Below are 12,573 nucleotides of genomic sequence, written 5' to 3'. Positions count from 1 at the left end.
CACTAATGTTATATGAAGTAAGCTTTCCTTGTGTTTCTCTTGCGTAGTTCTCATTCTAGCTGTTCCCCCAAGACCAAGAGGTAGGAAAAGAATTCCTTCTCCCCAATTGCAATGCTTGCATTTGTAAAAGTTGAACTGCCGTTTTGACAAATTCCGTCAGGAACATTAAGATTACCGTCAGTCTTATCAGCAAAAATGAAAACCTTACCTTCCAAAGAGATTAAATCTGACAAGATTTAGGCGCAATGTGGTATACCATTGTAACTGATCTCACTTCATAATGTGCAACATTACCGCCAACGCCGTAATATATATCTTGTATCCACTGAACTAGCCAAGCGTTATATCGCAGCCTGTACAGTGGAACTGTGAGCCATTTATGTGGGACTGTTTCCAGGTTTGACTTGATCTAGGCTTGTGCAAGATGGATATTGGCCAATCGTTTAATAAGTATAGTGGTCTCCCAACTCTCTCATGGCAAAAAATGTCAGAGGAGATAAGGTTTTGGGCTGGTGACTGCCCAGGCCTCTTCTCATCTCTACATTCAAAGCGCATGCGCACTTGGCTGAGCGGAGCGTACACTATCTTACCAAATTAATTGGACACTTGAGTATGAGTCAAAAGTTGTATTTATTTACATATATCAGTTCATAGTGGGGCATCCTTTAGCCCTAATGACATTGGATAGTCTCCATGTCTGATAAACATCAGCTGGTATTTCCCTCTATTCATCCTGCAAACGTCTGGCAAGTTCTCTCAAACAAGATGTATCAGCCGCTCTACAATGGTACGTGGTCATTGAGCAGTTGAGCAATGGAAGAACGTTCTATGGAGTGACAAATCACACTACTTACCTGGGTGTGGACGATGCCTGGGGAAGGTCTTTTGCCTAAGTGTGTTGTGGCAGCAGTAAAGTACAGTGGAAGTTTTTTATGGTCTGAAGATGTTTTTTTACATGTCACAATCTCTGTTGGTTGTAGTGGCAAAAAACATGAACACAGAGGTGTACCTTTACATTCTAGCTAATAATGTGCTGCTGACAATGGAACAATACTCTGTGAATGGTTAGCAAGGCAGCACGCTTTTCACAAATCCAACACTGTTTCACATTGTTTTGAGTATATGGATATTCTACGATTAGACCTGCTGCACAGAGTCCTGACCTGAACCCTACTGAAAATCTTTGGGACAAACTGGAACAACGGATCAGGAAATATGAACAGCGTCCTCCACCTTTCAGAAAACTCGCCAGGTGTTTGCAGGATGAATGGAGGGAAATTACAGCTGAAGTGTAACGGAGGCTAGTAGAAAGTATGCCACAGAGGGTATCCAATGTCATTGGGGCCAAAGGAGCTCCACTAAGTTCAATTACTTTTGGTAGGATAGTGTACATGTGCGTTGGGGTGTCGGGCAGATAGCTGGTGCTGAACAAGTGTTGGGTCAGTGCTTACGTCCACCCTAAGCTGATAGTGGATCAAATGCAACACGGCTCTAAGTTGTTGGCTTTTTGAGGGCGGTAACCCTATTCCTATTTTTCCCAAATATTTTCATCAGTTTTACTATCATCCATTTTTAGAGAGGGTAAAAAAACCACTAATTCCGAGGACTCCCACGAAGACTGTATGCGGTCGGGCTAAATGGCTTTTATTCTCATGTAAGTATTACATTGGAATGGAAGAAGCAGCGAGGCGCTGAGGGTTTTTTAAACTAATAGTTGGCTTTGCTATATGCACATTACCTGGGATGCTGATTATTGGTTGCAGCCGCGTACATCGTCTGTGGCTCCTTCTGGTTTAACAGTTATTGATTACTAACACAAACACGCCTTCCATAATGTCTTTGTTTTCCATTAAGAGTTCTGTTCTATCGGGTCAACATATAGTCTTTCACTTTGCCTTGATGAGGTTTATGATTGTCGTCCCCTTATTTATGTGCGCAGAGGAAGGATAAAATATGTCTGCATGTTGCAGCGGGAGTTTATTAAAGGGACAGTACCAAATATCTTATGGAAAATGGTGTCAAACAGGTCTACATTTGCGTTAAAGTCAGTGCACCGAAATAAGGGAATATGGCGTTCCTTGTGGCGTTTATTGACAACGAAATCATTAATTTCAGGTAGGATTAGATGTAACTGGAGATGAGCGAACGTACTAGTTTCCGGCGATTTTGCAATCGAGCACCGCTTTTTTCGCGTAACTGACTACTCGGGCGAAAAGATTCGGGGGGGGTGGGGGTAGCACTGGAGAACAGGGGGGGGGGCTCTCCCCCCCCCCCCCCCCCCCCCCACTCCCCTCTGCAACCCCCCGCTCACCCCCGGCGCCCCCCGAATCTTTCCACCTGTGTAGTCACTTACTTGAAAAAAGCAGTGCTCGATTGCAAAATCGCCCTAAACGAGTATGTTCGCTCATCTCTAGATGTAACGCATTGTACGGTATATTACAAATGGATGCGGATTTAAAAACTCCCATCGTCACGTAGTAGAAAATATCTATACAAAAATTTTGTGCAAATACGCTGTGCGCTCCTTCTTGTACGGGAAAACCATTGACTTCTCTCATATTTCTGGGCATTCAGTGGACTTGGCAACCAATGAGCGAGTATTGGGGAAGGGTTGATTTTGCCAAAAATTATTTGTGGCTTTGTTGCGGGCTCATCTGGACCGACGCGTTTTGTTGTGTGTGCTTCTTCAATGCCTAATCCTGTACTCTTTATTGTAATGTTAATTAGGGATGAAGAAGTAGTCCATCATGGCCTCAGAGATGGCCGAAGTAGTGCCGGCTGCTTTGAAAACCTCCTCTCCCACTTTACCGCCATCAATTGTAATGACTACTCCTAAAATTGACCACCTCAGCGACTCTCATAACAGGTTCTAGAAGTACAGGGTTATTACGAATGATCTTCAGATTGGAAACCCTCAGAACTCACATTTAATGACACTCGGATACATAAATTTGATATCGGTGGACATAGAAACTCAAAAGATTTTGCTGCAGAACGTCAAAAATGTTTTCCCCATCAGAGGTGATCAGTGTGGCCCCCTTTTGTTATTCGACAGACATTTAGCCCATAGACAGGTTCCTGCCATACATGTAGCGCAACAAGATTGACTGATGCGATGGCTTCTGTGATACACCTGCGCAGATCATGTATGGTGGGTGGTAAAGGGGTCATGTAGACTCTATTTTAAACCCTCTCCCAGAGAAGATGTAGGGTCCGGGGAACGTGGAGGCCAAGGTAGAAGGTCACCATTGTCACCACCTGCACGGTCAGTCCATGTGTTTGTAGTTGTCTATTGAGCTCACTTCTGACTTCATTGTGAAAATGATGGGAGTGCCCCAAAAAGGACCATCTTACTGTTAGGGCATGCTCAGCATTTCTGCATCCACTTCCGCATCACCTGACTAGCGGCGCTGCGCTTGCTAGAGGCCGCCGGGTACCGGATGAAAGACGCTGCCGATGGCGCTAAGAATTGGAAGGTCTCCACTATGTTGACTCCACTGTATTTCGCCTTGTGTGAACGTACTCTTAGACAGTTTGAATAAAACGTCTTGACTTTCTGTTTCCATTGAGATCTAATTTGTGTATCTGAGAATCATTAATCTTCGAGTTATGAGGGTTTCACATGGGGAAGATGACTTGTAATAACCCTGTATTACATCATCCGATACAGACAATACCCAGGATAAGTGATTCTGGACATGAGTCACCCCTGGAGCAGAACTAGAAATGTTTGCATTTAGTCCCGGACTTCTGTGTTCCGTTTCCTGTCCATTAATGAGTTTATGGCTCGGGCCGGCACCTATTACTGCTCTCATTAAAAATACATCGTTAAGCGCTATGTATACACAAGCATCCCAATGTTATTACCTCAATGGGAAGTATCTGTGATTTATACTCTGACTGTAGGTATAAAGGAAGCCCCCTTAGTATCCTGATCGGACCCCCATGTTTGTGACCCGCAGACGCTGGAGAACACTAGTCCCGATCATCTGGGATTGGGCGTTCTCCTATAACAGTGATGGCAAACCTTTTAGAGACCAAGTGCCCAAACTGCAATCCAAAACCCACTTATTTATCACAAAGTGCCAACACATCAGGGGGCAGGGCTTATCACGACGTATGATTTTTACCTCCGTCATTCTAAAAAGCACAGGGCTGTTTCAAAATAGACAGGGTGCAAATTTTGACTGCTTTTGGATGCAGAAAGGCTGTGGAATTTGCCACGGAAATTTCCTCTGAGGACATTCTACAGCATTTCCACCCTGTGTAAGCATATCCCAGCGGTAATAGTGACACCCCCCCCCCCCCCCCCCAGAGCGGCGCCAGCGGTAATAGTAACCGGCCCCAGCGGTAATAGCGACCCCCCCCCCCCAGAGCGGTAATAGTGACTCCCCAGAGCGGCCCCAGCGGTAATGGTGACCCCCAGAGTGGCCACCGGCGATAATAGTGACCTCTCCCAGAGTGTCCCCAGCGGTAATAGTGACCCCTCAGAGCGGCCCCAGCAATAATAGTGCCGCCCCAGAGCAACCCCAGCGGTAATAGTGACACCGCAAAGTGGCCCCAGAGGTAATAGTGACACCCCAGAGTGGCCCCAGAGGTAATAATCACAGCCCACAGCGGCCCCCAGTAGTAATAGTGACACCCCCCCGTGGTCCCAGTAGTAATAGTGACACCCCACAGTGGTCCCAGTAGTAATAGTGACACCCCACAGTGGTCCCAGTAGTAATAGTGACACCCCACAGTGGTCCCAGTAGTAATAGTGACACCCCACAGTGGTCCCAGTAGTAATAGTGACACCCCACAGTGGTCCCAGTAGTAATAGTGACACCCCACAGCGGGTCCCAGTAGTAATAGTGACACCCCACAGCGGCTCCCAGTAGTAATAGTGACACCCCACAGCGGCTCACAGTAGTAATAGTGACACCCCACAGTGGCCCCAGTGGTAATAGTGACACCCCACAGTGGCCCCAGTGGTAATAGTGACACCCCACAGTGGCCCCAGCGGTAATAGGGACACCCCACAGTGGCCCCAGCAGTAATAGTGACCTCCCCTCGGCCCCCAGTAGTAATAGTGACACATTCACATAAGATCCATATACTTATCCCCTCCTCTCCTGCTCGGCGCTGCTGGCGCTGATCCCGGGTGCACACTGTGATGTCAATGTGCTGCCGGATGCCTCCTCCACCTGCTCTCGCGGAACCAAGTAGCAAACGACAGGGGAGTGGGAACTCGGCTGCACACTGAAGTTACAGTTCGCACCAGAATCAGAGCCGCTAGCAGCGCTGCTGAGTGAATGCCAGCAGGGGAGCCGTGGCCCCTACTGATATTCACTAACATGGTGAGCAGCCAACGGAAGTGCGTGCCAGCACGGAGGGCTCTGCGTGCTGCCTCTGGCACGCGTGCCATAGGTGCGCCACCACTGTCCTATAATATCTCGTCTCCATCAACCGGCAGGATATCCCATGTTTCCCAGTAAAATAATGTGGTTCAAACCGCTCTCCGCCCTTTTCTTAGTAATATCAGTTTTTAGGGAGAGTAACGGCCGTCACTATAGTGCTTTGCCCAGCTTTCCCCGACCCCTGAATGGTTAAGTCATCTGCAATGTCATCTACCGATACGACTTCCACTTTTTTATTGCAGCTTAAAAGAAGTCCATAATTACATATGGAGCCCATACATCAGCCCCAGCGATAGATGGGAGGATAGAAGTGTGATTATACCTTCTATGTTCCTGATTCCGCAGCCTTTACCAAGAAATCGCTCGTTTACTGCGCCGCACGCTGTGTGCTAATGAGCTGCAAACCCTCCGACGGGCAATCTTGCCGCTCATACCGCTCAGTCTTCTATGGCTTGTGTCAATCATTAGGCAAGGGGAGGGACGGGAGAGGAGAGGTCCGGGACTGGTACGAGCTGCAAGATCGCCTAGCGGACGGTTTGCAGCCATAGCGTGCGGCAAACAAGCAGTTTCTCGATGAAGCCGGATCTATCAGGTACACGAGGTGTGGGCACACTTCCCTCCTTGGCGCTGGGGTTGCTTTATGGGTTTCATACGTAACAACAGAGTAAGCGCCCTTTTACACAAAGCAATTATTTAAAAAAAATGTTGGCTTGTGTGAAACTCCACGATAATCGCTTATTGTAGTGCGGCCAACGATGGAGCCGCGAACAATAATGCATTTGCTTAATCGTTTTGCAATCATTTTATGCAGGCTTAAAAATCATCGTTAAGTCGTCGCATGTTAAAAAAAAACAAAAAAAAAACGGTTTTTCTCATTCCCTGGTACAGTCGCCTAAAAGACCAGCAATCGAGCGGATGACGAAAAAATGTAAATGCGTGTAAACTGACAGCATTTTAAAGCAAATGACTCTCAGCGTTCACGCATTCCAACGGTTTTTCGTTTTCAGTGAAAAGATCCATATTTTCTTTGTATTGCGCACTGCTGAAACTATGTAGACTTGCATCAGGGTGTTCAAGCATGCGTGTGAAAGAAATAACCCGCATGTCCTATTGTGGTCCGTTTTACGCCTTTGCAAGTCAATGGGAGCATTCAAAACACGCAGTGAATATGCATGATGCATTTATACTTACACAAGAAAACAAACCGCTGGCGTCCCCGTGAGGGCGCCCTCTAATGGTGAGGACCTGTCGGCTCTCACGAATTGTCTTAACAAGTACTTGTATTCCCCGTGAAATAACTGTTCTAGAGATGCCTTTTTTTTTCTTTTTCTTTTGACCACCCTGCTTTTTTGCATCCTTGTTGTTAATTATAGAAGTTTATGAATAAATTGACAACTGGGTGTTACAAACTGGCAAGGAGTGGTGGGTGTTCCTACTAACACTGGTACTATCCAATCAGTTTTAACTGTGTAGGGACACGCCCCTTTGACGAGAGAATTGGTAGCACCCAGCTGTCAATTTACTCATAAATTTCTCCAGATGGTCAGATTGTATGGGCGCCACCTGCGTGTCTTGAGGATGTTTACCACAGTTGGTTGGCACTGGAGTTTCATGCCAGTTAATCTCCTAGTGCTTTTCTGTGGACTCTTCATGAAAACAGCTGCCAGCATCGGGGGATCGGGCGATCGATTCTTGGTTTGTCCTGGACACCACCTGTTTCCCTGAACTTCTGAATCAAAAGTGATTAACAGGTTCAGGGAAACTGGTGGTGTCCAGGACAAACCAAGAATCGGTCGCCCGATCCCCCGGTGCTGGCAGCTGTTTTCATGAAGGAAGCCTCATGGCTGGCGCACTTAAAGGAATCTTCCTGGGTGTTCTTGATTTGAAAGCCTCGGCCACCTCATGTGAACATATGTTTCCAACGATCAGATGGTCTCCGTTCTGCCCTGGAGTGCCAAAGACATCTTCTGGTACCTGAAAAGACGAGGGATTAGTGGTTTCCATGCTACATAACTCGGCATAAAAACTTTATTTAATACTCAACACCACCCATAATTCAAAAATGACTGCACCTATCAATTTCTAATAAAATTATTTGTGTATCCCATGACCCCCTTTCCATGAATGTTTCTTGGGCTGAATCCAAGATGGCCAACAGGCCCCACCATAGTGGCAAAAAGTTGATCTAAGTGTTCTACAAAGTTACCTGTATCTCTTTTCGTTCAGAAGATATTCCATGTGGCCCGAACCTGTCAATCACCCGTAGATATGATAAGTCAGCGGCCCAATAAGTTAGGCTCCATCAGCACATTTGCAGGGGTTCATCCAGTTCAGATATAACAAAGGATATCACAGAATGCTGATCCTATTGACTTACAAAGGGGGCCTTTTGAGGTTCGGGTATTTGGGACGTGAAGAGTACCACTTTGATTTACCCCAGATATACTGGAATGTCTGTTGGCAACTGATTGAGACCCCACTAGCGTAAGCAGAGCCGTAGACCGTTAGACTCGGCCCAGAAGTAGTGCAGGCTGCCGCAAGGCTCTACTAATCCCCAAAAAGAATATTAACGGAGTGCACGCAGGATGGCTAATCGCCCGCCTTTGTTACGTCACATGTCATCATCTGGAGGGATTATATTAATTACTTAGGAGAACCTGAAGTGCAATACTTGGAATTTCTCATTACTTACATAATCTTCCTGGCTAATGGTCAGTAATTGCAGAACTTCTGATGTTTCTGACGAAGACTTAGCCAATCTCTTGCCTGGAAACACATGACTGAGGAAAGTTATTGCTGCCGGTCAGTGATTTTCTTGCCTACAGACCCTATAATGAAGGCTTACGGCTCGCCCCTATTATAATGGCAGCGGCAAAGCTTCTTCCACAACACGAAGCATATTTCCCCAGCCGCTGCGCTCAGCCCTCGTTAGACGCTGACATTCACAGACACGTCAGGCTTTCAAATAGCTGAGCATATCATCTCAGCCCCATGTTTCCATAGACACACAGCTATATTTGTACCTCTCGCTGGCGATGTCCCCGGTGTACCAACCGCTGCAACAGAACGCGCAAAAGCGTCAGCGGAAGACATTTTTGTTTATACCTGTGAATCTCCTAAGCTTCAGTCAGATTTTCTTAAAGGGGTTTTGTACTGTTTGAGGGTAAATGGACTCGATTAGCAGAGCACTGGGGGGATTCGCATGCGGCGTGATAACAAATGCGCCACAAAATTTTTAAGTCTTGTATGTGGATTTTGATCTGGATTCTGTACAGATTCTGCTCCTTGCAATGCAAAGGGGGAAATCCACATCACAATTCATAGAATGGTAGAGTTGGAAGACCTCCAGGGTCATTGGGTCCAACCCCCTGCTCAGTGCAGGATCACTAAATCATCCCAGACAGTTATTTGTCCAGCCTTTGTTTGAACACTTCCATTGAAGGAGAACTCACCACCTCCCGTGGTAACCTGTTCCACTCATTGATCACCCTCACTGTCAGGAAGTTTTATTCCTTATATCTAATTTGTGTCTCCTCCCTTTCAGTTTCATCCCATTGCTTCTAGTCTTTCCTTGTACAGATGAGAATAGGGCTGATCCCTCTACACTGTGACAGCCCTTCAGATATTTGTAGACAGCTATTAAGTTGCCTCTCTGCCTTCTGTTTTGCAAGCCAAACATTCCCAGGTCCTTTAACCGTTCTTCATAGGACATGATTTGTAGACCGCTCACCATCTTGGTAACTCTTCTCTGAACTTGCTCCAGTTTGTCTGTCTTTTTTAAAGTGGAGTGCCCAGAACTGGACACAGTATTTCAGATGAGGTCTGACTAAGGAAGAATAGAGGAGGATAATTACCTCACTTGATCTAGACTCTATGCTTCTCTTCATACATCCCAGAATTGTGTTTGCCTTTTTGGCTGCTGCATCACATTGTTGACTCATGTTCAGTCTATGATCTATTAGTACTCCCAAGTTTTTTCACGTTTGCTGCTGCTTAGCCCGATTCCTCCCATTCTGTATGTGCTTTTTTTGTAATGTTAATGGTTTTATGCTACATCACCTTGTATCAGGGCTTTATGGGCATAACTACAAAGGTAGCAGGTGTAGCAATTGCTGTAGGACCCAGCAGCTGAGGGGACTACCTCCAATGTCAGATGAGCCTCGGAAGTGATGAGTAGTTAGTGATTTTTGTGGTGGTGTTCTCAGTAAAGAGAAACAAAGTAAATCTTGCAAATATGATATAGTTTGTGTAGATATTCTGTCCCCCGAGCTGCCGCAAGGAAGGAAGAATAATCCACCTTCCCATATACAGTAAAGGCCCTGTTACTCGGGCCAGTGATCATGAATGACCATTCATTCACCCAATCGTTGACCGTGAAAACAAGGCAGCGAGCAAATGCTCATTTGTCAACTAATTGGATCTTTTGTACTGCTGCAAAAAAAAACCACCATTGTCAGCACGTCTCCCCTTCTAAACGGGTTGTGCTAGCAACAATGATGAAAATGCGCAGTGGGGGATTGATAGTATCAACAATCGTCTGCCCCCCCCCCCCCCATGAAGTCTGAATCCGACTATGTAAAGGCCTGAGCCCAACAAATATCACTCGTCTTCGCTACCTGGACGCCTATGAATGAGGCACGTGGGATGTCCAGGTGGGATATTTGGGTGAACTACAGGTTCGCCTACTTATTTTAGTGTGCAGTTAGACATTCGTATTTCTACGCCAATCCTAGGTTTCCCTCGAGTACTAAAACATAAACTTTCCTTTTGTGATTCTGAATACCGCTAAATGTTTTTGTTTGTAAAAGGCAAAAAAAAAAAAAAATTATTATTCCGCTGAAGTTAATCTGCTGATTAATTCCTTTGTGATCCATTTTTATGGCGCTGATTATGTGCGCTGACATCTTTGAGTTAACACGCTGAGCGCTCTTGGAACTGTTCGCTGGGCTTGAATTACAGATTGTTGAGCTTTTGGAGAACGTTTCTCACCAGTAAATTTCTAATGACTTTTTTTTTTTCTTTTTTTCCTTCGTTTACATAAAGATTTCTGCAACAAACACAATGAATAGATGTAATTGCTCATAGAAACATCACATAAAAAGCCAATTGTTCTACCGCATCCCAAGATTTAATTTCGCCATCATTTTTGTCAATTTTTTGGGCAGAGCGTACGCTTATCAGGAGCTGCGCTGTGAGCGGTCTTCGCACATGGCTTTCATTACTTCCATTTGTTAGAACATGTGAGTCCTAGCAGAAAATTTTGGAATATGTAGGCAGTGTGAAGAGTGCACAGATTAAAATCAAAAGGGGAAAGAGTTCAGCCATATTATCCTGTATATCCAACATTTCATGTGCGTTACCATGCCACCTTTAATAAGCGGCAAGTCGTTTTCTTATATGTAGTCATGATACTCTCCTGATAGTGGGGTGATTATAGCTGCCATGCTGGCGTGCTTTTGCACAGAACTGATTTCTGCAGAAAGCAGACAGCTCTGTTCTTACTGCGGTGGGCAGGCTTGGTATTGCATGTCAAATTCCTATTCATTTCAATACCTGCAATACCAAACCTGGCCACTACAGTAAGAACGGAGCTGTCTGCTACCTGCGGATTTCAGTTCAGTACATGAGTGCACCAGCCCAGCAAACAGCTGGAACTCCCAGGCAGTTGACCCCTGAAAATCTACTATTGATGATTTATCTTGAAGATAGGCCATTGATGGTTAATAACTGGAAATAGAGAGTATAGTTGAGGCGTAATACCAGACACAGCCTGTGGACAATTGTGGCGCTGTTTTCTCAAAAGCTGAACTGACCTATTTTTTCTAATTCTTTACATCCCCCTTAAGCATTGAAGTCAATGAAATCTTGCTTTTTATCCTTCAGGATTTCTTGACCGACCTGGTGATGTCCGAGGTGGACCGATGTGGCGACCATGATGTCTTAATCTTCAGGGAAAATACACTTGCCACTAAAGCCATTGAGGAGTATCTGAAATTGGTGGGGCAGAAATACCTGCACGACGCTCTTGGTAAGTGGAGATGTTTCTATACGCCGCTTGTCTGCTGGCGGTTTTAGGTTGTTGCTATATTTATAGTGACTTTTTTTTTTGCTCTCCATCCATTTGTCACATCGAGTTTTAAATCTCCCGTTTCCTCTCCCAGGGGAGTTCATCAAGGCCCTGTATGAGTCAGACGAGAACTGCGAGGTTGATCCCAGTAAATGTTCGTCTAGCGAGCTGGCTGAGCATCAGAGTAACCTAAAGATGTGCTGTGAACTGGCGTTCTGTAAAATCATCAATTCCTACTGGTGAGTCCTAAAGCCGAGGTACAGGGACACTGAATGTCTAAAATTGGACAAATTGTAAAAGTATACATTGTTTAAGAGTTATAAGTATATCTTAACCCTTTAAGGATGCAGCTCTTTTTGTAATTTTTTTTTTTTTTTGCTTTCTCCTCTGCACTTTCAAAAAAAAAATCATAACTCTTATTTTTCTGTCAACGTAGATGTCTCCGGGTTTGTTTTCTTTGGGACGACCTGCAGTTTCTATCTGTTACATTCTAGAGTACATAAAACTTTTCAATCCCTTTTTATTACATTTTTTCTCGGAGACGGAGTGGCCAAAAAAAGCACAATTCTGGTGTTGTGTATTTTTTTTCTAATGACGTTCACCGTGCAGAATAAATGTGCTATTTTGATAAATTTGACTTTTCCTGGCGCAACAGTAGCAAATATGTTTTTAGGGGTTTCTGTTTTTATTTAGTATTCTTTATTTTTTACAATAATATACTTTTTTTTTTCAACTTTTTTTTAGTCCCTATAGGGGACTTGAACTTGTTATTGTTTGATCGTTTATGCTATATACTGCAATACTTCAGTATTGCAGTATATAGTATTTTATTAGGATGGGTCACAGGCCCACCCTAGTAGGCTGAAATACATGACAGCACTCGAGGCCTTCAGCAGGCCCTGGACTGACATAACCAAACTGCACCACGCCATCTCATTGCGAAGGGGCCCTGAATGACAATCAGAATATTTAAATGACGCTATCAGAATTGACAGCCATTTTTAAAGGTTTAGCATCCAGGATCAGTGTGAGCGCTGATCGCAGGTGTCTGCTGTCAAAAGTCATCCGGTACCGATCTTGTATAAGTGGGCTACACTTCAGGGCTCA

The 12,573-nt window shown here is 45.0% G+C and overlaps 1 protein-coding gene across 5 annotated transcripts in view; it reads left to right on the top strand.

Moving 5' to 3' along the window:
• RASAL2 (RAS protein activator like 2) overlaps nucleotides 1–12,573 on the top strand; it is a 310,978-nt gene that overhangs the window by 272,554 nt on the left and 25,851 nt on the right. For all 5 annotated transcript variants that reach the window (XM_066597470.1, XM_066597468.1, XM_066597471.1 and 2 more), the window contains 2 exons: nucleotides 11,283–11,427; nucleotides 11,561–11,705. In XM_066597470.1, coding sequence (XP_066453567.1) covers nucleotides 11,283–11,427; nucleotides 11,561–11,705 — 290 coding nt within the window. The remainder of the gene's footprint in view (nucleotides 1–11,282; nucleotides 11,428–11,560; nucleotides 11,706–12,573) is intronic.

Source organism: Eleutherodactylus coqui, chromosome 3 (genome assembly GCF_035609145.1).
Source record: "Eleutherodactylus coqui strain aEleCoq1 chromosome 3, aEleCoq1.hap1, whole genome shotgun sequence".
NCBI classification, from domain to species: domain Eukaryota; kingdom Metazoa; phylum Chordata; class Amphibia; order Anura; family Eleutherodactylidae; genus Eleutherodactylus; species Eleutherodactylus coqui.
This window is presented reverse-complemented; position numbering and strand designations above follow the sequence as displayed.